The 26,529-nt window shown below is 42.9% G+C and overlaps 1 protein-coding gene across 1 annotated transcript in view; it reads right to left on the bottom strand.

Moving 5' to 3' along the window:
• Window positions 1–26,529, bottom strand: part of MYO3B (myosin IIIB) — a 382,767-nt gene that overhangs the window by 348,582 nt on the left and 7,656 nt on the right. Inside the window, exon 2 of the mRNA XM_063429713.1 lies at window positions 7,198–7,381. Within this exon, the coding sequence (XP_063285783.1) occupies window positions 7,198–7,344 (147 nt within the window). The 5' untranslated portion in view covers window positions 7,345–7,381. The remainder of the gene's footprint in view (window positions 1–7,197; window positions 7,382–26,529) is intronic.

Genomic DNA, 26,529 nt, shown 5'->3' with positions numbered 1-26,529 from the left:
TAGACAGGATAACCGAACACTTGTGGATTACGCACTAGAGTTCAGGTCTTTGGCGGCAGAGGTTAAGTGGAATGAACAGGCTTATATAGACGTGTTTCTAAATGGACTATCTGATGTAATACTTGACGAGGTAGCTACTAGAGAGCTTCCTGAGAATTTGGAGGATTTAATTTCGTTTATCTCTCGCATTGATGAACGTCTAAGAGAAAGGCAGAACACTCGAGATAGAACCTGTAGATCTTCTTTTAGACTAGCTCCATCTTTTCAAAGTCCTGAGGCCAAAACACCACTTTTTCCAGAACCTATGCAGATAGGCCATACTCGTCTCTCAGAGGAGGAGAGACAGTACAGGAGAAGGGAGGGATTGTGTATGTACTGTGGAGTCAGAGGTCACTTACGTTTGAATTGTCCCAATCGCCCGGGAAACGCTCGCACCTAAGTTTCTCTAGAGGACAGGCCTTGGGTGTTTCTATTTTGTCCTCTACTCATAATTACAAAGATCACAGGCTTCTATTACCCGTTTCCTTAACTTGGGAGAAGGGAACTTTAGAGACTATGGCATTGATAGACTCTGGAGCTGCTGAAAGCTTTATCGACCAAGTTTTTGTCACCAAACACACTATCCCATGTCAGGAGAAGTGTTTAAAGAGAGTGTCACCACTTAGCACAGTTAACACACCTACTAATTCTACCGACTCTACAGAAGTACAAATACCCTCCTTGTACCTGGACTTAAGGGCGGTATTTGACAAAAGAAAGGCCGATACTTTACCTCCACATAGGCCCTTTGACTGCAAGATTAATTTACTTCCTGGTACTATGCCTCCAAGGGGTCATGTATACCCTTTGTCTACGAAAGAGAATTTAGTTCTAGAGGAGTATATTCGTGAGAACCTAGACAAGGGATTCATTAGGAGGTCCTCCTCCCCTGCTGGGGCTGGATTTTTTTTTGTTAAAAAGAAGGATGGTACTTTGAGACCTTGCATTGACTACCGAGGTTTGAATAAAATTACCATCAGAAACGCCTATCCGATTCCCTTGATCACTGAGCTCTTTGATCGATTAAAGGGTTCCAAGATCTTCACTAAGTTAGATCTCAGAGGGGCATATAACTTGGTCAGAATTCAGCAGGGACACGAGTGGATGACTGCGTTCAATACTCGTTATGGGCACTATGAGTATACAGTAATGCCCTTTGGTCTCTGTAATGCACCGGCAGTATTTCAGGACCTAATTAATGAAGTTCTCAGGGAATTTCAACATGACTGTGTTATTGTATACCTCGATGATATACTTATACATTCTAGAGAAATTGAGACTCACCACGGACAGGTCAGAAGGGTTTTGCACAAACTCCTTCAACACGGCTTGTACTGTAAATTGGAGAAATGTAGCTTTGACCAATCCCAGACAAACTTTCTTGGTTACGTAATTTCTGGGGAGGGGTTTAAGATGGATCCGGAGAAACTCCAGTCCATTTTAGATTGGCCTTTACCTAAGGGTCTCAAGGCCATTCAGAGGTTTATTGGTTTCTCCAATTACTATAGACGTTTCATTAAGGGATACTCTTCGATTATTGCTCCTATCACCAATATGACCAGACAGGGGGCTGACACTAAGAATTGGTCTACTGAAGCACTCCTTGCTTTCAAGACTCTCAAAGAACTGTTTGCTTCCGCACCAATTTTAGTTCACCCTGATACTACTCTGCCCTTCCTACTTGAAGTTGACGCTTCTGAGACGGGGATAGGTGCTATCCTGTCCCAAAGGTTAGGTGTGGATAAACCATTACATCCATGTGGGTATTTTTCCAAAAAATTGTCCGGTACTGAGAGCAGATATGACATTGGTGACAGGGAACTTCTAGCGGTTATCATGGCCTTAAAGGAGTGGAGACATTTATTGGAAGGGACCTTGCATCCTGTTACTATCTTAACGGATCATAAGAACTTGTCCTATATTGGGGAGGCTAAGCGATTATCCTCAAGGCAGGCTCATTGGTCTATATTTCTCACTCACTTCAATTACATACTCACATATAGACCTGGTTCTAAGAATTCTAAGGCCTATGCCTTGTCTCGTCAATATGAACCTTCTGCTGTATCGGAGCCGGTTTTGTCTTCTATAGTACCCAAGTGTAATATTATCGCTAACACAACTCTCAAAATCCATTCTCCGCTGCTTGCCAAGATCATGAAGTTGCAGCATCTGGCACCTAGACAGACTCCTGCGTCGAGACACTTCGTTCCTCCTGAACTCCAACTGGAGCTCTTACAGTGTCTTCACGAGAGTAAGGTAGCTGGTCATCCGGGCATTCGCAAAACGTATTCCTTGATCTCTAAGGATTTCTGGTGGGCTTCTTTACGGAGGGATGTTAAGGATTTCATCGGAGCTTGTGAGGTCTGTACTAAGACCAAACTACCTCATTCGCGTCCTTATGGTCTTTTACATCCCTTGGAGATTCCAGACAAACCTTGGACCTGTTTGGCTATGGACTTTATTGTAGATTTGCCTGCTTCTAAAAGACAGACTGTTATCCTCACGGTGGTTGATAGGTTTACCAAGATGGCACATTTCGTACCTTTACCTAAACTTCCGACTTCTCCTGAATTGGCGGAAATATTTGCAAGAGAAATTTTTCGCTTACATGGGATCCCTTCTGAAATTACTTCTGATAGAGGCTCCCAATTTGTTTCACGTTTCTGGAGATCATTCTCTTCTCAACTAGGCATCAAATTGAATTTTTCTTCTGCCTATCATCCTCAGTCTAACGGAGCTGCTGAACGTACCAATCAAAAAATTGAGCAATATCTGCGTTGTTTTGTTTCTGAACACCAGGACGATTGGGTTGGTCTGATTCCTTGGGCAGAGTTCGCACATAATAATCTCGTTTGCGATTCAACTCACTCTAGCCCTTTTTCATGAATTATGGCTTTCATCCTTCCATTCTTCCTTCGGTCCCCTCTTCCCAGGGGTTACCGTCGGTTGATGTTCATGTTGCCAATCTGAGGAAATTGTGGGATCAGACTCGACAAATTCTCCTACATAATTCCTTACTGTACAAAAAACACGCTGATAAACGCAGAAGGGCGGCTCCAAGTTTTGTGCCTGGGGATAGGGTATGGTTGAGCACTAGAAACATTCGTTTGAAGGTACCTTCTATGAAATTCGCTCCTCGCTACATTGGGCCCTACAGGATTCTGACTCGAATTAATCCAGTTGCGTTTTGCTTAGCGCTTCCTCCTGCTTTGCGTATCCCTAATTATTTTCATGTTTCATTGCTGAAACCGTTAATCTGTAACAGATTCTCCTCCAAGGTCTCACCTCCTCACTCTGTTCAGGTTGAGGGCCAGGAGGAGTACGAGATCAACTCCATCGTCGACTCTCGTATCTCCCGCGGGAGGGTTCAATACCTGGTGGACTGGAAAGGATATGGTCCTGAGGAGAGGACTTGGGTACCTCAGGAGGATGTTCATGCTCCTCGTCTTCGCAGGTCTTTTCACTCCCGCTTTCCGTCTCGTCCCGGTTCCTTCCGCCCGGTGGGCGTTTCTGAGAGGGGGGGTACTGTCAGGGTACCTGTAGTCTCTACCTCTGAGAGGGGTAGAGACTTAGACGTTTCTTCTTCCAGAAGGTCCGTTTCTCCCGTTCCTCGCGGTTCCCTCGGTCGTTTACACGCCGGCCGCGAGGGAGCTACTTCCTTTTATGACGCGACGCTCAATAGCCGACGTCATGACGCTAATCCAGTCCGACCTGCCACTCAAGCCCGGAACACGAATCAGGACTCGTCGGAGGCGTGAATACTCTCTAGAGCCAGGGTATTTAATGGAGCTTTCCGCATTTGCTCATTGCCCTGTCGTGGTTCTAGCCAGTCTAGTCACACAGTGCTCTTGTATCCTGATTGTCTTTTGGTTCTGACCCGGCTTTGTTATTACTCTCCTGCTTCTCTGTTATCCTTTGACCTCGGCTTGTCTCTCGCTTACCTGTCTTCTCGTTCCCCCGACCCCGGCTTGTCTCTGACCATTCTATACGTAGTTCTTACGTTAAGTCCGGCCATTCTAAGGTCCGGTATACGTATCTCTCTACTCTTTGTACTCTGCGTGTTGGATTCCTGTCCCGATCCTGACAGATGGTCCCAGTAGCACCCTTATGATGTACGCACTGTATATACACAATGTATCAGATGGTCCCAGTAGCACCCTTATGATGTACGCACTGTATATACACAATTTATCAGATGGTCCCAGTAGCACCCTTATGATGTACACACTGTATATACACAATGTATCAGATGGTCCCAGTAGCACGCTTATGGCGTATGCACTGTATATACACAATGTATCAGATGGTCCCAGTAGCACCCTTATGATGTACACACTGTATATACACAATGTATCAGATGGTCCCAGTAGCACCCTTATGGCGTATGCACTGTATATACACAATGTATCAGATGGTCCCAGTAGCACCCTTATGATGTATGCACTGTATATACACAATGTATCAGATGGTCCCAGTAGCACCCTTATGGCGTATGCACTGTATATACACAATTTATCAGATGGTCCCAGTACCTTCCTTATGGCGTATGCACTGTATATACACAATGTATCAGTTGGTCCCAGTAGCACCCTTATGATGTACGCACTGTATATACACAATTTATCAGATGGTCCCAGTAGTATACTTATGGCGTATGCACTGTATATACACAATGTATCAGATGGTCCCAGTAGCACCCTTATGCTGTATGCACTGTATATACACAATGTATGGTCCCAGTAGCAACCTTATGATGAACGCACTGTATGTACCTAATGTATTAGATGGTCCCAGTAGCACCCTTATGGCGTATGCACTGTATATACACAATGTATCAGATGGTCCCAGTAGTATACTTATGATGTACGCACTGTATGTACCTAATGTATTAGATGGTCCCAGTAGCACCCTTATGGCGTATGCACTGTATATACATTTTTACAGACATTGTTAAACGTTGCAGTTTCCGAGAAATGATAATATTTACATTGAGCCTCGCTGTCAGACTAACAGCCACTGCAGGCTCTTCCTCTTTAAAACCACGATAATAATGAATGTGGCTAATGCTTCTGATACAGAAGAATTCATTCAAAGCTTCTCTATGTGAAGTACTGGACTGGAGGGTTCAGTCGATTTCCGCTCGTGCACCATAAGTGCTCAATGCTTCTCTACCTGATCGAATCCGAGATCATCACAACTGATAATCTTGCAGTGGTGGATTGGACTATAAAGTGGACACTGTCGCAGCACTGGATTACAGTAACTTTTATGGCTTGTTTATTTTTTATTTTAAGGTGATCTAAATAACAAATTAACGATCTAACATTACAAATAAATATATTTCATTTTAACGTTAGAGTGTTCCTTTAAGAAGAACAGATTATGGTTTGTAATTCAATGTTGGTTTGGTATTAAAGAGGTTTAATGATGCATATCTATGGTATAATTTGAAATTAATTTGTTGACATCTCAATCCATAAGCACACATGGAAATTACTTTTGAAGTGTATTGCTTTTTTTAGCATAAAATTCTAATGTAGCAGAAAATATGAATGCAATATATCATTATACCATATGGGGTGCATGCTTAAATATTTTACAAAGTTTCAATGCTAAAAAAAATGCAACTTAGGAAAATATTATCAACACAATATAGCAACAATTACAAGTTATCAGATAAATGTGTATGACTAATAGTTTTCAGACAAATTTTAGGTTTATATGCATTTAACAGATAAATTAAAGGGACACTATAGTCACCAGAACAACTACAGCTGATTGTATTTGTTCTGGTGAGGAGAATCATTCCCTTCAGGCTTTTTGCAGTAAACACTGTTTTTATTTTCAGAAATAATGCTGTGTTTACATTACAGACTAGTGATACCTCCACTGCCCATTTCTCAGATGGCTGCTAGAGTTGCTTCCTGGGTCTGCCATTCAGTGCTGACACTAAACATTCCTCATAGAGATGCATTGATTCAATGTTGATTGGCCAGGGCTGTGTTTGACTTGTGCTGGCTCTGCCCCTGATCTGCCTCTTTAACAGTCTTAGCCAATCCTATAGGAAATCATGGTGATTGGCTCACTTCAACACTTCTGATGATGTCAGCAGACAGCAGGAAGATCAGGGGCAGAGGCAGCAGCTGCAGGCTTGAATACAAGTTAGATTTTATAATATTTAGGGAGGCAATGTGTATATGTTAGTGTATAGTGTGTGTAAATGTTAGTGAATATTGTGTGTAAATGTTAGTGAATAATGTGTGTAAATGTTAGTGAATAGTGTGTGTAAATGTTAGTGAATAGTGTGTGTAAATGTTAGTGTATAGTGTGTGTAAATGTATGGGCTGCAAAATGTGGGGGGAAAAGCCTACAGGTTTTCTTTCCATCCATTAAAAATAATGTTTTATTCCCCCCTCCCTGTATCTCATCTGTGGCCATGGAGGGGGGAGATCAGATTGGCTGGAGTCCTGGAGCCAGAGGTCCTGAGGCATGGTGCAGCCCCCGCTACCTGTATTCTGCAGGGGGCCCAGCACACTTGAAATATACTGCCCAGCTACTCTGCTCTGTAGAAGTCTCGCGAGCCGTGCGGAGCGTTGCCATGGCAACGCTCTGACAATCGCATCGCTCACGCGACTTCTACAGAGCAGAGTAGCTGGGCAGTATATTTCAAGTGTGCTGGGCCCCCTGCAGAATACAGGTAGCGGGGGCCCCGCAGTACACACATATATAGCGTTAATCACTATATATGTGTGTACATAGCTAATGTGGGGCCCGGGACGACCTGAGCAGTCCGGGCCCCCCAGGACCACCGGCCCATGACAACTGTTATGGTTGTCATGACCTGATGGCGGCCCTGCTGGCCAGTATCATACAACTCTGAGATTAATTTATAGAAAATTAGAAAATTAATTTTACAAAAATGTTGCCATTCTGTTTTCAGTGTCACACAATTCAGCATTTAGTGAATTCCATTGTGATTTCAATCTCAAAAACCACAGAACAATGTGAAAGTAGAATGAGTGTGGACAGAAATAGACAGTTGATCATATCTAATTTCAGAATTGTTACTCCAGTCAAATGAATGACTGAGCATCATATTGTTCGAATCGGGTGATCAGATTCACTTTTGCCTTAAGTTGAGATTTTTTGTAAACTTACACTGATTGGATCTAGGATTTTCACCGCTGCAAGACTGCCGTCTTTCTTGTTGTTGACTTTGTAAACTTTTCCATAAGTTCCTTTGCCAATTGTGTCAACAATCTCCCAGGTGTCTGACGGGTCAGCTAGTGACTCAAGTCCAATCATATTTGGATTATAAGGAAATAATCCAAATAACGACTTCCTATAAAAAATAAGAATGAGAAGAAATAAAATAATTAAAATGCACCCCACGGCCAACCTCCTCATACCGAACACAAACCCACCTACCTTCTCCATAAAAAATGGAACAAAGCAGGGATGCCCACTGTCCCCCATACTCTTTGCCCTATCCCTCGAACCCTTAATGCACCTCATTCGCACCACACACACGATAACAGGTATCACAGTACGCACACAAACATATTAAGCAGCGGCATACGCCGACGACTTGCTATTGTCACTCACGAACCCGTCACACTCCCTCCCACCTCTCCTCAGACTCATAGAGGAATATTCCGAGATATCGGGATACCAGCTAAATCTAGATAAAACCGAGGCACTCATGCTCAATATGGAACCAAACCACAGACAAGAGATACAAAACACATACCCATTCAGATACAACACCTCACACATCTCATACTTAGGAATCGCTCTACCAGCGGAACTACACCACACATACACACTGAACTTCACTCCACTGATACAAAAAACAACAAACGACCTGCTCCGCTGGGGGGACTTGTCTTTGTCGTGGCTGGGACGTCTAGCCTCGGTAAAGATAAATCTGCTACCACGCTACCGTTACCTTTTCCAGACCCATCCCATCCCAATACCCAACTCGGATTTCAAATACATACAGACACACATAGACAAATTCATCTGGGCGAATAAACGACCCAGAATAAAACGAACAACGATGTACATCCCCAATAGAACCGGAGGTCTGGGTCTACCCCATCTCCAACACTATTACCATGCTGCCCAACTCACCCACATACAAAACCTCCACGCACCACCAGGGATCAAACGGTGGGTTGAACTGCAACATGATCTAATTGGCTTCGACCTCCCCTCCCTCTACCTCTGGGTACCAAGAAAATCCAGACCCATGCCACCACCAACACCCCCAACACTGTCAAACTCCATTGCCATATGGGACAAACTCACCAAGAAATTCCCCATCATCAATAACCCAACACCACTAACCCCCATACTGCGCAATAAAGCCTTCCTCCCAGGCATGAACCCGAAAGACTTTGCACACTATGAATACAATGACCTCTATAGGTTCTACCACTTCTTTGTTGGTGGGAAACTACTACACTACAACGAACTACCACAACCACACCGAGCATACAACACCCATGACCTCTTCAGATACATACAACTGAGGAGCTTCCTGGAACTCCCAGAAAACACGTCAGCAGCCACCACCAGACTTACAACTTTCGAAAGAACATGCATACACAACCCAACCCACAATGGACAGATCACTAAAAATTACACACTATTAATCACTGTAACGGACCGTTTCAGCATAAAAGGGGAAAAATGCGTTTAGGCGATAATCCCCTTTTCCATAGACAGGCACAGCTACTGCAGAACATCAGAACTCACGAGCTGGATACGAAATAACACTCCGAACTGGAACAGCTGAACAAGAAAAGCATACAATCGGCTTACACTCTTGGCAGTCAGCTTACAATCCAATCCCCCCCAAGAACGAGACGACACTTCATTTTGAGGGTTAAGCAGGAACTCTGGACTGGGACACCCAGTCTGGCTTTTATTTCCAACTCACACATACAGGCCACACCCAGGCGGAGGCATAAAAGAGCCAATGACATAGATGTTACCTCCCACACATCCCCTCCCCTTAGTGTGACACATAATCCCATTATGCATACAGACTAAAATATACTTTTACACAACTTTCATAACTTTAAAACCATACATCACATTCACATAAAAATACATATCCACAATCAATCCATTCAGGGGAACAACATATTAAAAAATGGCATGGAGGGGGCGGAGCCAGCACCCGAGCGAGCTAGACGCGTCCTGCAGCAGCTCCTCCGGGTATTCTGCCTAAACTCCACATAACGGCGAAAACGGCAACGCTACGAAGCCACAAAACGCCTCCGGTGTGCCCCTCAACATGGGCAAGAAAACGAAAAAGTATAAAGCCGATCCCGGCTCGGGCTCCCGAGATATCGGAGCTTTTCTGCGCCCGACCATGCGGCTGGACCCGAGCAAGATGGCGCCGGCCGAGGCCTATTCCTCGCCCTCGTCGGACGACGAGAGCCAGACGGCTTCCTACTCACCTCCACCTAAGGTACAGGCGAAGCCCGTAACTCACACAGAGCTAGGCGACTCAGCCCCAGCCACGAAGGCCGACATTAAGGCCCTAGTAAGGGAGATACAAGCCATGTTCCAGGCTGACATGGCCCTGATAAGGGAGGAAACCTCCAGGCTCACAGGGAGGGTGAAGATGGCGGAAGACAATGTTAAAAGTATAGGGGTGGCCCAGGCTGCAACAGATGCGGCACTAAGCTCACTACAACAGCAATGCAGCACCCTGACTACACAACTAGCCACTCTGGAAGACAAGGCAAAGGCACGGAATGTGAGGATCCGAGGGGTGCCTGATGCAGTCACTGACTCTGAATTACCCCACTACTGCCGGAGGCTGATAGCCACATTACTGCTACCTAAACAAGCTAAGCAAATAGGAGTGGATTCTTGTTTTCGGCTCCCTAAAGCGCCTAAAGCGCCTCTGGGGGCTCCCAGGGATGTTCTGATTAAGCTTATCCGAGACTCTGATCGGGGGGCTCTCATGGGCGCCACGAAAAGCTCGCCCACAGTTCCCTTTGAAGGGGCCCAATTAACCTTCTTCAGAGACATTTCCAGGCATACCCTGACATGGAGAAGGTCTCTCAGGCCAATCACACAACAACTTCGCGAACATACCATCACATATAGATGGGGGCAGAACCGACTGATTGCTGAGAAAGCAGGCAAACAACACCTCTTGACACACAACTCAGAAGCACCGGCTTTCCTTCAGGCCCTCGGCCTACCAAAAGAGGCGGCCCCAACAGACAGGAGCCATTCTTGGACTGTTGCTAATATCACTCCATTTGTACCCAGAGGATCGAGATCGGGCACACCTGACTCACCCACCTGATGATACCAAGGACTGCGGCCTCAGCTGCCGTTTATAGCCTTACCAAACAATGTTTGATACTGTTTTTAATAAGTTCGTAATTTTATGATATTGTTTCACCATTGTATTATTATTTTTCTATGTGTTCCCACACATGTTATGTACTATCAATCTCAATTGCTACATGACCGCTACCAATAACTGGCTCCGTAAGCTGACTACCAATTACCAAGCCTTGCTATTTACTCCCCCCATTGCCCCTTTCCCCATCTCCTTTAACGGGCTCCTTCCTGTAACACCGAGCTGATACCCGGGGGCATAACAATCAGCATGCCTAGCTGACATAACTACCCACTGATCAACACCATGTACGTACTAGGTCTGCGCACGACCTATGTCGACCCTCATCATTTATTATGCACCCTAAACGGTTTTCCCTAGATGCTCAGCTTATACCCTAAAAACCTCGCGGGCGCATAAGCATCCTACCAATAACCTCCAGGCCATAATTACTAATCTAGACAGCCCAGATTTGAGGAATATAAGCGAAAAATCACAAAAAAATGGGTCTCTAAACTGCATGTGTTGCTGTTGTTGTTTCACGATGTGATATGCTATGAAAACCTTTAATGCACACGCTGTAACCTGTTGATCTTGATTACCCGCAAAAATAAATATTTACAAAAAAAAAAAATGGCATGGATCCGACCAGGGGTTTAGAAGTTACTAAAAGTATCTTTTGGGCCTTGGCTTGCAGCATGGCACAATCTGGCCCAAACAGAAGTAAAACATCTCCCACAATGCATCCCGGCTTCCTCCCTTCTGCCCTGGAGATAATTGGAGAAGTAATCCAATTATCTAGGACTAGAGTCAGACTCCATTAACCACATGGTTGCAAAAAGACAGTAAAAGACATAAAATTACATACTGATACATTTAACACATAAAACACACATTTCTACATATCCCCAGTTTAACCGAACACATAAATACCTACATAATATTTAAGACAGTATTACTGTGATATGTTACAAAGTCTTAAAGGGACATTAGTCCCAAAAGTCCCAATATGTCCATCGCTGATTTTAAAGGGCCAGTAGCAGCAATATAAATTATTACATGCCCAAATATAGTCTTTAAAGTGCAATATGTCCAGGGGCCATAGTCAGCGGGCAGGAGGCTAGCAGCCAGGCTTCTCCAGCCCACAGTGGCGAAGTTGGTTTCGCCACAATTCTCCCCTTTACCAATTAGACTAACAGGGTATCTGACCTCCTGCCGGTCAGTGCCCTGGTTAGTCCAGCAACCCACCCACAGAACAGAAGTAGTAGAGCAGCCCACCCATAATAAACAGTTACCACACCTGGGTGAGGGAGAATTTTGTCCAAGTTCAGGTGCCTCCCCACGGCTGGGTGAGAGACTGATAGGCTGCCTTGGTGGGTTGCTGAGGGGGCAGAGACCAGCGGTACTCTGTCCTGTTGCCAGCACTACCACAGGAGTAGTCTGGTGGGAGCCTGGCTGCTGGAGACCGACTGTCTCCCCTTTAGATATATCGCTCTGTGGCTGGGGGACAGGACCGACCGTCCCTACCCCTGGGGCTGTAAGTGCAGAGACTACGGTCCCATCTGCACAGATGTGGGGCTTAACATCTCCCCTTGGTGGGTTAGGCTGCCGCTGGAGAGAGGGTGTAACAAGCTCCTCTCTCTGGACGGTAAACTGCCGCTGGGGAGGGGGGTTAGCAGGCTCCTCTCCCTGCCACTCACTCTGCTGGTGGAAAGGGGGACCAGCTGTCTCCCCTTTCATTCTCTTGTCCGGCTGCTGGGGTGCGAGACTGACTGTCTCTGCTCCCTGCAGGACACACTGCCGCTGGGGAGGGAGGATGCTGCTCTCCTCTCCCTTCGCTTCACACTGCCGTCTTGGCATCTCACTTTGCTGCTGGGGGGCAGGAACAACAACCTCTGCCCCCTGTAACTCAGCCTGCCGCTGGGGAGGAAGGACTGCACCTTCGGCTCCCTTGGACACACACGGCTGCTGGGGAGGATGGACGACACCATCAGCTCCCTGGGGCACACATTGCCGCTGGGGAGGGAGGACGCTGCTCTCCTCTCCCTTCCCTTCACACTGCCTTCTTGGCATATCACTTTGCTGCTGGGGGGCAGGAACAACAACCTCTGCCCCCTGTAACTCAGCCTGCCGCTGGGGAGGAAGGACTGCACCTTCGGCTCCTTTGGACACACACGGCTGCTGGGGAGGATGGACGACACCATCAGCTCCCTGGGGCACACATTGCCGCTGGGGAGGGAGGACGCTGCTCTCCTCTCCCTTCACTTCACACTGCCTTCTTGGCATCTCACTTTGCTGCTGGGGGGCAGGAACAACAACCTCTGCCCCCTGTAACTCAGCCTGCCGCTGGGGAGGAAGGACTGCACCTTCGGCTCCCTTGGACACACACGGCTGCTGGGGAGGATGGACGACACCATCAGCTCCCTGGGCCACACATTGCCGCTGGGGAGGGAGGACTGCAAACCCCCTGGCCCGCTCTGATTCCCACGGCAAGTACTCTCGCACTGCTTGCTTCACACGCTGTACTATATCCTCTGAGATGTTGGGTCCGCATAAAGCCAGTATCTTGGTGACCTCTCTGTCATACGCCTCTTGAGTGTAGCTGGGTGCCATGCTTGCTCTGCTGCAGTTGGTTCCTTGTAGATAGGGGCGCTGTACGGGTACTGGCGTTGCCCTCACTTTGTAATCCAGGAATGGTGTTGTCTGTAGCTGTCCCTCTGGTTGTAGGAACGATCCCACCGCTGCCACCAATTGTAACGGACCGTTTCAGCATAAAAGGGGAAAAATGCGTTTAGGCGATAATCCCCTTTTCCATAGACAGGCACAGCTACTGCAGAACATCAGAACTCACGAGCTGGATACGAAATAACACTCCGAACTGGAACAGCTGAACAAGAAAAGCATACAATCGGCTTACACTCTTGGCAGTCAGCTTACAATCCAATCCCCCCCAAGAACGAGACGACACTTCATTTTGAGGGTTAAGCAGGAACTCTGGACTGGGACACCCAGTCTGGCTTTTATTTCCAACTCACACATACAGGCCACACCCAGGGGGAGGCATAAAAGAACCAATGACATAGATGTTACCTCCCACACATCCCCTCCCCTTAGTGTGACACATAATCCCATTATGCATACAGACTAAAATATACTTTTACACAACTTTCATAACTTTAAAACCATACATCACATTCACATAAAAATACATATCCACAATCAATCCATTCAGGGGAACAACATATTAAAAAATGGCATGGATCCGACCAGGGGTTTAGAAGTTACTAAAAGTATCTTTTGGGCCTTGGCTTGCAGCATGGCACAATCTGGCCCAAACAGAAGTAAAACATCTCCCACAATGCATCCCGGCTTCCTCCCTTCTGCCCTGGAGATAATTGGAGAAGTAATCCAATTATCTAGGACTAGAGTCAGACTCCATTAACCACATGGTTGCAAAAAGACAGTAAAAGACATAAAATTACATACTGATACATTTAACACATAAAACACACATTTCTACATATCCCCAGTTTAACCGAACACATAAATACCTACATAATATTTAAGACAGTATTACTGTGATATGTTACAAAGTCTTAAAGGGACATTAGTCCCAAAAGTCCCAATATGTCCATCGCTGATTTTAAAGGGCCAGTAGCAGCAATATAAATTATTACATGCCCAAATATAGTCTTTAAAGTGCAATATGTCCAGGGGCCATAGTCAGCGGGCAGGAGGCTAGCAGCCAGGCTTCTCCAGCCCACAGTGGCGAAGTTGGTTTCGCCACAATCACTAACCAACCACCGGGAGCAATGGCATATGTGGTGGCTTGGGAGAGGGACCTGGGACCACCAGACGACCCGACAGACTGGCAGGAGGTGTGGGAGGCCACGGCATCCATATCCATATGCGTAAATCATAAAAAACAGGCCTACAAAACTATGCTGAGATGGTACCTAACACCTACACGGCTATACCACATGGGAAAGGTAGACACAGACCTGTGCTGGAAGCAGTGCGGACACAGGGGCACATATATACACCTTTGGTGGCAATGCCCCAGGCTGACGCCACTATGGACAGAAGTCGCACATCTGATCTCCAACCTCCTCCACACCGACATACCCTAGACCCCTGGATATGGCTCCTGTCCAAGCCATGGGAACCCCTAACTAGAGCACAAAACAAACTCACGAACAGACTGGCCTTAGCAACGAGACGAGCAATAGCAGAACTCTGGGGCACCCCGAATATACCCACATTAGCTGTAGTCATACGCAAAACCAGGGAGGCTATGGAGATGGACAGGCTCTCAGCCAAGATACACGAAACATCACATCACTTCTATAAAATTTGGGACTCATAGCTGAACGAGCCCTCCCTAACATGAGACCCCCCAAACACTAGGCCAAACAGCAGGACCTCGCACTCATACCACAAAGAAGGGAGGACCTCAGCCTTTATGATAGAGGGAGATCCCTGGCACAGACAGGGGTGGAGGGCCCACACAGGAGCTCATCCGAGCAACCCATGAGCAGGCCCAACACACAAGATTACACCCAAAGAGCACGCATGGCCCGCAACAAAAGAGCCTAAAATACGCCCATGCAGGGAATCGAAACACCAAACTGGAACCCTTGACACATTAAATAGAACCACAACTTAACCCCCGAGACCGAGAACTTGTACCACTTTTATTTGTATCCATACTTTTGTAAATATATGTTATTTTTTGCGTTACATTATTTTATATTACCTTGTACATTTAGCGCAAAGACAATGGGGCACAACATGACACAGCCAAACAGACAGGCACATGCCCCTGTCTGTCAAATCAAGCATATCAAATGTCTATGTAATGTATGCCTTTTGTCTCTATTACTGTGAAAACCTGAAAACCCAATAAACACAGAATGTTTAAAAAAAATAATAATAATTAAAATGCAAGATTCACATTTTTAACTCCCAACAATTTCTGAAAAGGATCCCAGCACCATACCCAAAACAGTTTGTTGCAGTGGTTATGGTGTAAACACTATGATTAGGTTTTACTTCCTCATGTGTTCAAGTATAGGTATAGTATAAGCAGATACTGAGTATATAATGACATGCAGTGAAAGGCTGTATCTAGAGCACAGCAGACCTCTTTCAGATCTTTCAGTGTAGGAATCACCATTGACCCTTTTGGTGCTGCCAGTGAGTTAATGACAAGGACACACCACCGAATTCCCCTATTCACCCGTTCTTACAGCATCTCAATGCACAGTATAGGTGCCCAGTACAAGCTCACGCCATACAAACACTTGGATTTTTTAAGGAGGAAATTCAACTTATTCATTATGATGTCTCAAGCTGAGGTGGTGAGTTTTGGGTGGCACGGTTTCCTCCTGATCTGACCACAGCTCCAAGCCGGTGAGGACGAATATATTTTAGCTTGAGGGGAAAGTACAAACAAATAGCCTCTTTTTCTTTACCTCCATTGCCACCAGTTATAACATATCTATGATAACGTAGATTAGAGTCTCGCCTTATCTCGCCTCACAACCACTTGCAACCACTTCCTCGAGTGGAGTCCTACACCCCATCATAGTTTGGCAGCTTGGTCAGTGAAGACACTGAGATTCACCAAAAATATTATCTGGGACTTTAGAGCATTGAGAAACTTGACCACCAGCTCAAGCATGGATCAAAAGTCCTGCACTATTCACATCTGCTGTTTTACTGCAGTACTGCCCTGCAATACTCTGCCAGCAAACATACCAATGCACCTGTGGACCACAACCCTTGTATCACACAAACATTGCATGCTAGTGGCCAATGGGACAACTGCCCACTCCCTCCCTTACCAGTAAATAAACAGACTTTACTATCTATATTACAATATTCATACATATTAAGTGCTTCTATTCAAGAAGACACTACCTCTTTTATACCCTAATATATTACATTTCAAAGATGTATTTATGTCAGTACTGTGTCTTTAAATGGATTATAACTGCTTTATCTCATATAGGCATATGACGAACCGCCGTCACTGAGTACCATTCCCACATGCTTGTCCAGTCACATTGGACCCCAAGGACTTGGACTGTGGACTCAGGGGGGTCCAACAGGCTTGTTGCAGGCCCATCGTGGGTCTGGTCACAGGTCTGATGATTTCTATAGAGAGAGATATGTGATGGATGGCATGATTGGTTTGGCGAGGGTTTAGGTTGTCCGAAAATCGCCTATATGAGGATTTGGCTTATCCGGATTTCAATCATGCATGCAATTAAAAAAAAAGGAGTAAAAATGGGCCAATTAGTGTACTGCTAAATATACACTGATAGACACATTTTTCCACCATGCGGTTCACAAGTCAAGTGAGAAATTACCAAGAGAGGTCAAAAATGGACAAGCGGTAAAAAATCTACATTAATATATTACATATTTATTAAACCTATACAAATCAAATCTAAATGAATATATATTTATTAAACCTATACAATTTAAATCTAAATTAATATATATTTATTAAACCTATACAATTTAAATCTATAAATATAGATTTTTTTTTATACGGCTCCTCCTTTTTTTCATCTATTGGTCACTTCTTACTTGATCTGTGAAAAGTAACATTTACAGGCTGTCCCCTAGACATCAATCATATTTTCTCCCATCAATCATCTATTTTTTGTGGTGACAAGCACCAAACTACAAATCACAAATCAAACAAAACTATTCATCCATTGTCCTTTTCAGTTGTTTCGTGATTGGGTCATATGGAGATTTAGAGTTACAGAATTCAGACGACCTGCCAAATGTTGAAAATTCGGGGTGATCACAATTTGTTTATAGCCGAATGCAGAAGTCTAGCTGATATGTCCAGAGCACGTGTATTAAATGATATAAATATATACTAGCACCCTCAAGATATTTAAAGTCACATGCGATAAATATTCATTGACATTTTCGTTGTCCCTTAATCTTTCTGTTTGTCCTTGAGACAGTTCGCTCTTTCTGAACGTTCACTTATTTCTTGTTTCAATTTTTTCTTTATATCTAATTTTTTTTCTTAGATAGTTATATGGAGCAAAAGGAAGAATCCAAACACTTTCTCACAAACCAAAGCCCATCGCTAAAAAGAAAATACTAATGTCGCTATAGGCCCTGCTTCCGAGTGCTGACAATTTAATGTAACGCAGTACAAGAGACACAATAACTACTTTATAGCAGTCAGGTGCTAACCACTTATACCACACCACATAAACATTTATCACTCTTAACTGGCAGTCACCCTAGAAGGACAGAAATGCTCATATTTCACTGGAAGGTAATAAATGGAAGTGTATGGTAAACCACACCATCACCTTTAATAGATCAATACTGAAATAGAACTTCAACACCTTTTACTTAGAGCTTCTTCGCAACCAGGAAAATAAATAAACTGGCAGTGAAATTATACCCCAATTAACCCCTTAAGGACCAAACTTCTGGAATAAAAGGGAATCATGACATGTCATACATGCCATGTGTCCTTAAGGGGTTAAACAGAATACTACACTAATACTAATATTAACAGCAGTAACAGGGTGCTGTCAAAGGTCAAGCTTAATGGATTTGAGACTTTTTTTTTTGCAGCCTAAGTTACTATGTTATTATCACATGGTTACCCTCGAAAGGTGCAAAAAACAAAAAAACAACAAACAATATTAACTTACATTAGTGGTTAGTGGCTTTGATTCTACCTTGCGTTACAAAATGTTTACTCTTGGATTGAAGAACTTCCGGGAATTGTGAAATCGATTCCATGTAGCCATCTTCATCTACCTCGACAGCATAACATGTCTTACCGTTACCTCGGAGCTGTGTTGGCCGAGAGGACACATGCTGTTTAGACTCGTATGTCATTGGAGAGCGTAATCTGCTCAATCCATGAGAGCCTCGCTTCATTATTACTAGAAAAGATTACTGTGACACTAATTGGGACTGAACGTGAGCTTTTTATTGAGTAAGAGCAGTTTAAAACCAGGATTTAGTGCAATTGCTGTGTTTGTTAACATTATGCATTTAAAGATTAGAATGACAAAGTTTTAAATCAGGGGTCCTCAAACTCCGCCCCCCCCCCCCCCCCCCAGATGTTGCTAAACTACAACTCCCATGATTCTTTGAATTACATAGATAGCCAGAGAATCATGGGATTTGTAATTCAGCAACATATGGGGGGGGGGGGGGGGGGGCGGAGTTTGAGGACCCCTGTCTGCTCCCTTAGTCTATGTTCTCACATACTAGACTTGTGTATTCAGTTTGTCCCAAACTACAATTCATTAAAATTTTGTGTGATTGGCAGATGTTTGGATTCTAAGACTCCGAGACGCCATATGACTGATTTACGACTAAACCAAGCTGGACAATGGAAGAGCTGGTTCAGTATATTCATTATTTGGAGTTCCGTCCTTGGGGACAAAAAATAATTATTGATGGTCAGGGGACAAATGCTGATTTTATTCACAGATTAATTGAGAAGAGGCCAATAGAGGTAAGAAAAAAATAAAAAACAAAGATAAGCAGTAAAAAAATTATAAATATCAGTACATTATATATTTTATACATGCATATGATAGACAGACAGACAGATAGATGGACGATATTCGGTCGACCGAATAAAGGCATTTTTTGGCCGAATAAAATATTTCCGCTGTACACAAGTCCAGAGCATACCTTTTGTGATTTGGCTTACCCAAATTTTAGGTCAGGTGTATCCTTTTGCAAAGGACTCTGTGCTTTGCAGGATAAAAACAAATTGCCAAATGAAGCAGGGAAGTAGAGGGCAAAAGGCTTTGTAGGGTAAAGAGAGATCAGATACAATTGTGTCATAACCACCGCAACTAGTCACCACTAGATAACAAATGAGCAAATAATATTTCATCCATATTTCTTCCGTCTTCGCCACTGCAGGATGACCATAGAGAAATTAATATTGAAGTTGCTTTAATAAGTGGGAAAAGGAAAAGAATGTGGATTTATGCTCATCATACCTCTAGCTGGCACCAAACTTACAAAGCATATTTACTCTTTTGATCTATTTTATAAGCAAAACGCTGTTAGCACAGGGTCACAAGCCAGTGATGGCTTTCAAGCACCGGTTCCCTTGTGTCCTTGAAAATGCTGCCGTTTAATACACTAAGCTCATGCACACCACATTTTTTATTTTTTTTTAGACATCGTGACCAGTGTGATCAAAGCAAATAACAGGGAGATGGTGAATGTTTCACGCACTAACAATATTCCTCATTAAACTGTCAAATTTCTGGGAAATTAATAACACAGCGGATTTATTTGGGTCACCTGTGCAAGGGACCTGCAAAATGAGGAGGAAGGGTACTGAGCCCTAAAAGACAAAATGGAAGGTACAGGACATTGGTAAGTCAGGGTAACATGGGGTTAAGGACTTTAACCCATTGCATGTTACAATGATCGAAAGATTCTAATCACTCAATATTCTTGCACTTAAAAAGTGGAACTAACACATATTGATTTTTGGCACAATAAATAACCAAACTTGTTCTGTTTTTTATTTTTTTTATTCTAATTTTATATTTTCATTTACATTATACTCCTGGCTTTTCTGGCATAAACAGGGCATATCATTGTTGTTGTTTTTTTTGACAAGTGGTGCCCAGGAGGCAGTAGTAAGCTAAGAGCGAGGTACCGAATATGGATGAGACAATCTCGTATTCAGGAAAAGCCAAGGTCAGGGGCAGGCAGCGCAAGTTTAGGAACGGTATAATAGGCAGGTAGGTCAAGGGTCAGATGATAACAGGATTCACAGAAGTGTACACACTGAAGAGCACAGTATATCTGAGCACTTAGGTAAGGGTAGACTGAGATCATATAGGGGAGAGGTATCCACCTCTCACATACTATTGGCTAAAAAGTGATTAGTCCCTTTAAAAGATTTCAGGTGTTCTGTCCCTTTAAGAGGCCGGTATTTGGGCTTACATGCTCCTAGAGTCTGTAGAGTTCTGTGGGTTCGGCTGGAGCCTCCTGCGGGATGCGGCGTGGTGTGAAGAGCAGCGGTACCACGTCCATGTGTCGCATGGATGTTGGCTGTTTGTCCCTGTAGCTGAGCACACCGGAGTCCTAATTTATTCCTCATTGTGCTGTATGTGCATGTACAGGACTATGGAATGAATGTCCTTGCTTGAACACATGCAGATCCGATGAGCATGAATGTCTATGTAACATCATAGAGATAATGGCTCCCTGGACTCTGAAGTGTTATGGAGGTAAGTGTGTGTGTGTTTTTTTTTTACTTATCTTACTTAACTACCCACTCGATTAAGAGCTTCAATATAGCCTTAAAGGGACACTATAGTCACCAAAACAGCTTTAGCTTAGTGAAGCGGTTATTGTGTATAGATCACGCCCCTTCATTCTAACTGCTCAATTCTCTGCTATTTAGGAGTTAAATCACTTTGGTTATGCAGCCCTAGCCGCACCTCCCTGCGTATGACTTGCACAGACTTCCTAAACACTTCCTGTAAAGTCATCTAATGTTTACATATCCTTTATAGCAAAGTCTGTTTAATTCAGAATTTTGTATCTCCTGTTAAGATCCTTCTAGAACCTGCAGCAGAATGTGTGTGACTAAAGTTCAATTTACAGAGCAAGAGAAATATAAATGTCTTATGTAAATTGGGATCTGATTGAAAATGAAACCATTTATTTACATGCAGGCTCTGAGAGTCACAGCCAAGGGAGGTGTGACTAGGGCTGCATAAACAGAAACAACGGTAATTTAACTCCTAAATGGCAGAGAAATGAGCAGTGAGACTAAAACTACTTAATTAAAGTGGCACTGTCACCGTCAGAATTTGCAAAGGCCCCCGATTGTGACAGGAGAGGAGCGTTCTAGTTACCTGAATCTCTCCCTCTTTAGCATGCGCAAGAATACAGCATTAAGGTCTATGGAGGATCCTCCATAGATAATGTAAATTCCTTGCAGCTGTCACTGGTGAAAGGTGAGGGGATTTACACCTCTAGACAGCGGTAGCTCCATCCAGTGTTTGGAAGTGTCAGGTGTAGGAAATACACAAAGACAAAGTAATCCCCACTTTGTCTCAGTATATCTCTTGATGGGGTTGGAATTTCAGTGATATTCCAACATGGTAAATATAAGTATTACATAAAAATTCTACATTTATGAAATAATCCTTTTTTCATAGGAGGATGACAGTGCTGTTTTAAGCTGAAGCTTTTTTGATGCATATAGTATCCCTTTAACTGAGCTGAGGGAATGACACACTGTCACTAGCGTCCAGTCTAATACTCACTGAGAGTCCTGCAATTATCTCAAGAATATATCAATTCAGAATACTAAACTATTGGTAAGTCATTATTATTATTGGCTAATTATAGTAGTTAATTGTACCTTGTTCCTGTCTGTTTGTTTAGTATGTGTTTTAACAAATAAGAGGAAAATGTCTGTGTCTGAACTTGCATGTTAATTTTATTGAATTTTGGAATTAATCACGAGTTGAGCATAATAAAATTGCTACATGACTATGTTATCATTTTAGTGTTTCATTGCATGTCCTAATCAAATTTGGTCCCAAAAGTATCGGAGGATAAAAGATATGGAGTTAGAAAAATGTTTAAAAAATCCAAAGCAGCTGACGTAACAAAACTAGCCATTGTCTAAATATCTGGCCTGTAATGTCCACCAGAGAGATAGGAAAAGAACCAGGAAAGGACTGAAAAACAAAGGCCAAGGTTCCATAGGGTTAAAAGAAGGAGCAAGTCAAAAATTTAAGAAGAATTAAGAGAGAATAGTGACATTTGTATTTAGCAGTGTGCCAATCAATGATCACTTTAGTAAGGGCTGTTCCACTAGAGTAAAGCAAACAGAAACTAGATTGAAGTGGGTCAAGGAGGGACTTGGAGTTGAGAAAGTTAGAAGTCGCTCTAGAAGACTAGAGGTGAAGAAAAAGAAGGGATATGGGACGGGAGTTAGAGGTAGAAGACAATTTTATGTTTAAGCGAAGTGTGAAAAACTCATAAAAGCAAAGAGAGATTGAAGATATGGGTTAGGGAAGGAGCGAGACAAGAGGTGATAGATTGGATGAGGTGAGAAGGAATAGGACAGATGGTGAGACTAGAAGATAGAAGAGGTTCAGAAACCTCCAGTTCAGTAATGGGAAAGGAGCAGATAAGGGTAGAAGAAGATTCATAGTTGAAGTAGAGTTGCAGGGGGAAGGTAGGAAGATGGAAGATGTTGTTCTGAATTTTGTCAGTTTTGTCAATAAATTATCATGCAAAATCATGGGCTGTGAGATTGGTGTCAGAGGGTGACTTAGGCCAAAAGAGGCAGTTATTGAAAAAAATCTTGAGACAACAGAGCTGTTAGGTTAGTTAATGTGGATGTTGAAGTTACCAACGATGAAGCATGGAATGCCAGAAGAATGAAACTGAAGTAGCCAAGCAGAGAAATGGTCAAGAAAAAGTAGAGGAGTGCCAGGGGACGGCAGCGGACAGCAACGCGGGCTAAGAGAGTGTTGAATAGGCCGATGGAGTGAACCTCAAAAGAGGAATAGGAGAGAAAATAACAGGAATGTAAGGGTTGGAAAGAGCAGTGAGAGGAAAGTAAGAATCCCACACCACCACATTTCGTATCACACAGCCTGGTAGAGTGGGCTAATTGAAAGCCACCAAAGACGAGGGAGGCAGGTATAGCAGTTTCAGATGGAGATAGTCAGGTTTCACTTAGTGTCAGTAGGATTAGGGAGCTGGAGGTGAATGAAGAGATCATGGTTGGATGTAGATTTTGTGGTACGACAAACTAAACATGAATTCCATAAAGTGCAGTAAACAGAGAAGGTGGTAGTGGAGTGACAAGGTCTGGGGACATTGTAGGTGGAGGTCAGGATTAATCTCATAGTTTCATTGGTTTATTCCAGATTCCAAATAAACAGTTATTGCAACAAAGTGACAAATACTACGTTTTAAATGACTTCAAGCCCAGCATTTCTTATTCATGCCCTTGGATATTCAAGCCTGATTTTCTTTGATGAATTAAACATGTTCTGTTGTGACTAGAAACCAAATCTACTATTCATTATTAATAAATGTTATTACGTTAAACTACTAATGGCAAAGCATCAAGCAAATGTTAAGATGTTCTTGGCTCATTGCATTAGATTTATGGATTGGCAAAAGCACAAATTTCCTTCTTCAGGTACATTTCACTCATATCTAATCTCAGTTTTGACCATCTAATATAAAGAAGCATAGAACGCAAGGTGTTAATAGTATTATTATGGAATGGATGAAAGGTTCTGGAGAAAAAGAAATAGGAAACCTTGCCAATAGAAAAGCCACACTGACTGAAGATACAAATGTTAATTGGGAAAAATAGTCAACTTAAAAAAAAAAAAAAAAACTTCTCATTTTTTTCTCCATCAATGAAAAGCTATATAAAAGGTATGAACAGCATAACAGAATAATATTTGGTGTAAATGTAAACACTATGAGCCTAAACCTTGTTATAGTGTATAGTTGATGACTAAAATGCTAAATTCAAAAAAACATTTATATCACTCCAACATACAATATGTACAAAATGTTGTTACCCAATACATCACAATTTATTAATTTATGGATATGACTCTTAGAAATGTATTCAGTAAACTTGGGAAATTGGAGAAATTTGAGTGCTGTAATTTTTAGACTGTAGTAGGCAAACTGAAACCATTCTCTATCTTGGCTATTTTATCCAAAACAATTTGACTCCTTTGCCAAGTTTCTCCAATGCCATATTTAGTATCGAATCAATTTAATAGAGCACAATCTTTTCTCAGTGTCTCCAAGTCATATTAGAATTGATCATCAACCCTGGACATGAGGTTCTCTGGTGCTTTGGATGAATCATTACCCCCGAGTGACCCTTTACTGAACTTTGTAAGGTAGCCAGCCAGGCACACAAATTTTGGTTTAGTATCTGGCTCACTCTCCTAATGAAAGGATGAAATTCCATCCCATAGATCCAGGCTGTGTGTCTTCATAACTCATCTAAATCCATCCTTAAACCACAAAGGTTTCCCTGACTCTCAAACATGAGAGTGTATTCATTCTAGTGACCACATTTCAGATGAGAGGTCGAAAAACATAAGACATTTTACAGTGTCGATTAACTTTCACACTGTAAATGTATGGGAACTACATTTCCCTTGATGCCAAGCTCTGCCAATGTGAGCCATCACTGTTCTACCATGCAAAAGAAATTGCAAGAGATTAACCATTATTTCAGCAGTTCAGAGCCTTCTATAATATTTCCTGTATTTAGCAATTTATGATGTTTAGAACATAGAACATGACTTAGAACACAAATTAGAAAGTGCCTACCTGTGACATGGGCCGGTCCCCTCTGTGTTTCCTGGATCTTGGGTTTACATGTACCATGAATAAATGAAAATAAACTGGCTCGTGGTGATTATATTATACTACAGCACGAGGTGCTCAGAAAACTGGACATCACAAAAGACAGAATCCCATAACTTAACATGTAACCAGATATACCTGTGGCTAATGAAATATTCATCATGCCTTGTCATCAAGCACCCACCACATTTCCTGCTAGGAAATTCAAACACAGAGCCCATGAATACAGTGTTAAGGATGTTAAATGCGTGGTGCTTAACTATTCGAGTGCCAAATGGGATGCAACTGCCCATATTTCTGTTGGAATCCACAGATGATAGTAAAGCTCACCAGGTGAGTAGATGGGATGTAGAACAATAACCACGTGATAACATGAGTTCTGGATACTAGCAATTACCCTATTAGAAATAATGTGTTATTGAGAAAATAGAATTCTTTGTATGTTATGCCTGTTGCAGGGAATTATGAGAACTGTACCTCAACGAAAATTGATGAGGGCTGGTCCGGGTTTTAAGTGTCTTTGAGCAAGAGACCTACGATATATAATATCCGCCAACCATAGATTGTAAGCTCTAAGTGTAAAGCACTGCGAAATATAAAGGCGCCATATAAATATTAAAAATTAATTCATTACTGAAACAAAGAAGAAAGAGATACAGTTAGAGTTTATTGCACAATATGTTAAATGGAAAGCTACAGAGAAGTCAATGTTGATGTAAACTGAGCTGCAAGGACTGGTGGTGTTGCTGAGACAGGTGGATCATCACAAACCAGTTTAATGTAAGTTCCATTTGTAAATTATTTTTGTTATTAATCAATAGGGTTTCTTTTACAAGAATTCTATTGTCATTTTTGTATAAGGTACATTAAGCTGCTTAAGTATATTGATTCCTTACTCTAATGGCAATATTGTTTTAACACACATAAAATTGTCAAAAACATGCACTGGCATTTATTCACTAAATTGACAAAAAAAAAAAAAATTCTGGAGAAAGGCTCAGAAGAGCCGAAACATTGCCTAGTGATGATGAACACAGGTATCACAAAACATTAACTTGTCTATGTTCATTTTGGAGGTGGTACTCCAGACTATGTGACACCTAGTGTGTGCTACGTGTAAGGTGTGTCATTCATTCTGCCTATTGAAATTCCTACTTTATTGCAAATTAGAAACAAGGTTTCTCCTAGAATCAACAAATTTAGCTTTGTTCACAACATAATTCCATATTAAAATACATTGATCAGCCACAACATTAAAACCACCTGGTGTAGGTCCTCCCCATGCTGCCAAAACGGCTCTAATGATCCAAGACATGGACTCCACAAGATCTCCAAATGTGTCGTGTTGTATCTGGCACAAAGACATTAGCAGCAGATCCTTTAAGTCCTGCAAGTTGTTGGGTGGGCTCTACATGGGTTGGATTTCTTGTTCCAGCACATCCCACAGATGCTCAATCGGATTGAGATCTGAGGAATTTGGAGGCCAAGGCAACACCTTGAACTCTTTGTCATGTTCCATTATCCTGCTAAAGGGTCCACTACCATCTGGAAACACAATTACCAGGAAGGGGTGTACATGGTTTGCAGCAATCTATATGTAGATACTATGTGTCAAAGTAAAATTCACATGAAAGCTAGGACCCAAGGTTTCCAGAAATCACCAAAAGCAGCCAAACAGTCCACACGCATTAGGATCTTAG

The sequence above is a fragment of the Pelobates fuscus genome, chromosome 8 (assembly GCF_036172605.1).
Source record: "Pelobates fuscus isolate aPelFus1 chromosome 8, aPelFus1.pri, whole genome shotgun sequence".
Classification (NCBI taxonomy): domain Eukaryota; kingdom Metazoa; phylum Chordata; class Amphibia; order Anura; family Pelobatidae; genus Pelobates; species Pelobates fuscus.
The sequence above is the reverse complement of the archived record's forward strand: the minus strand, read 5'-3'. Positions and strand labels throughout refer to the sequence as shown.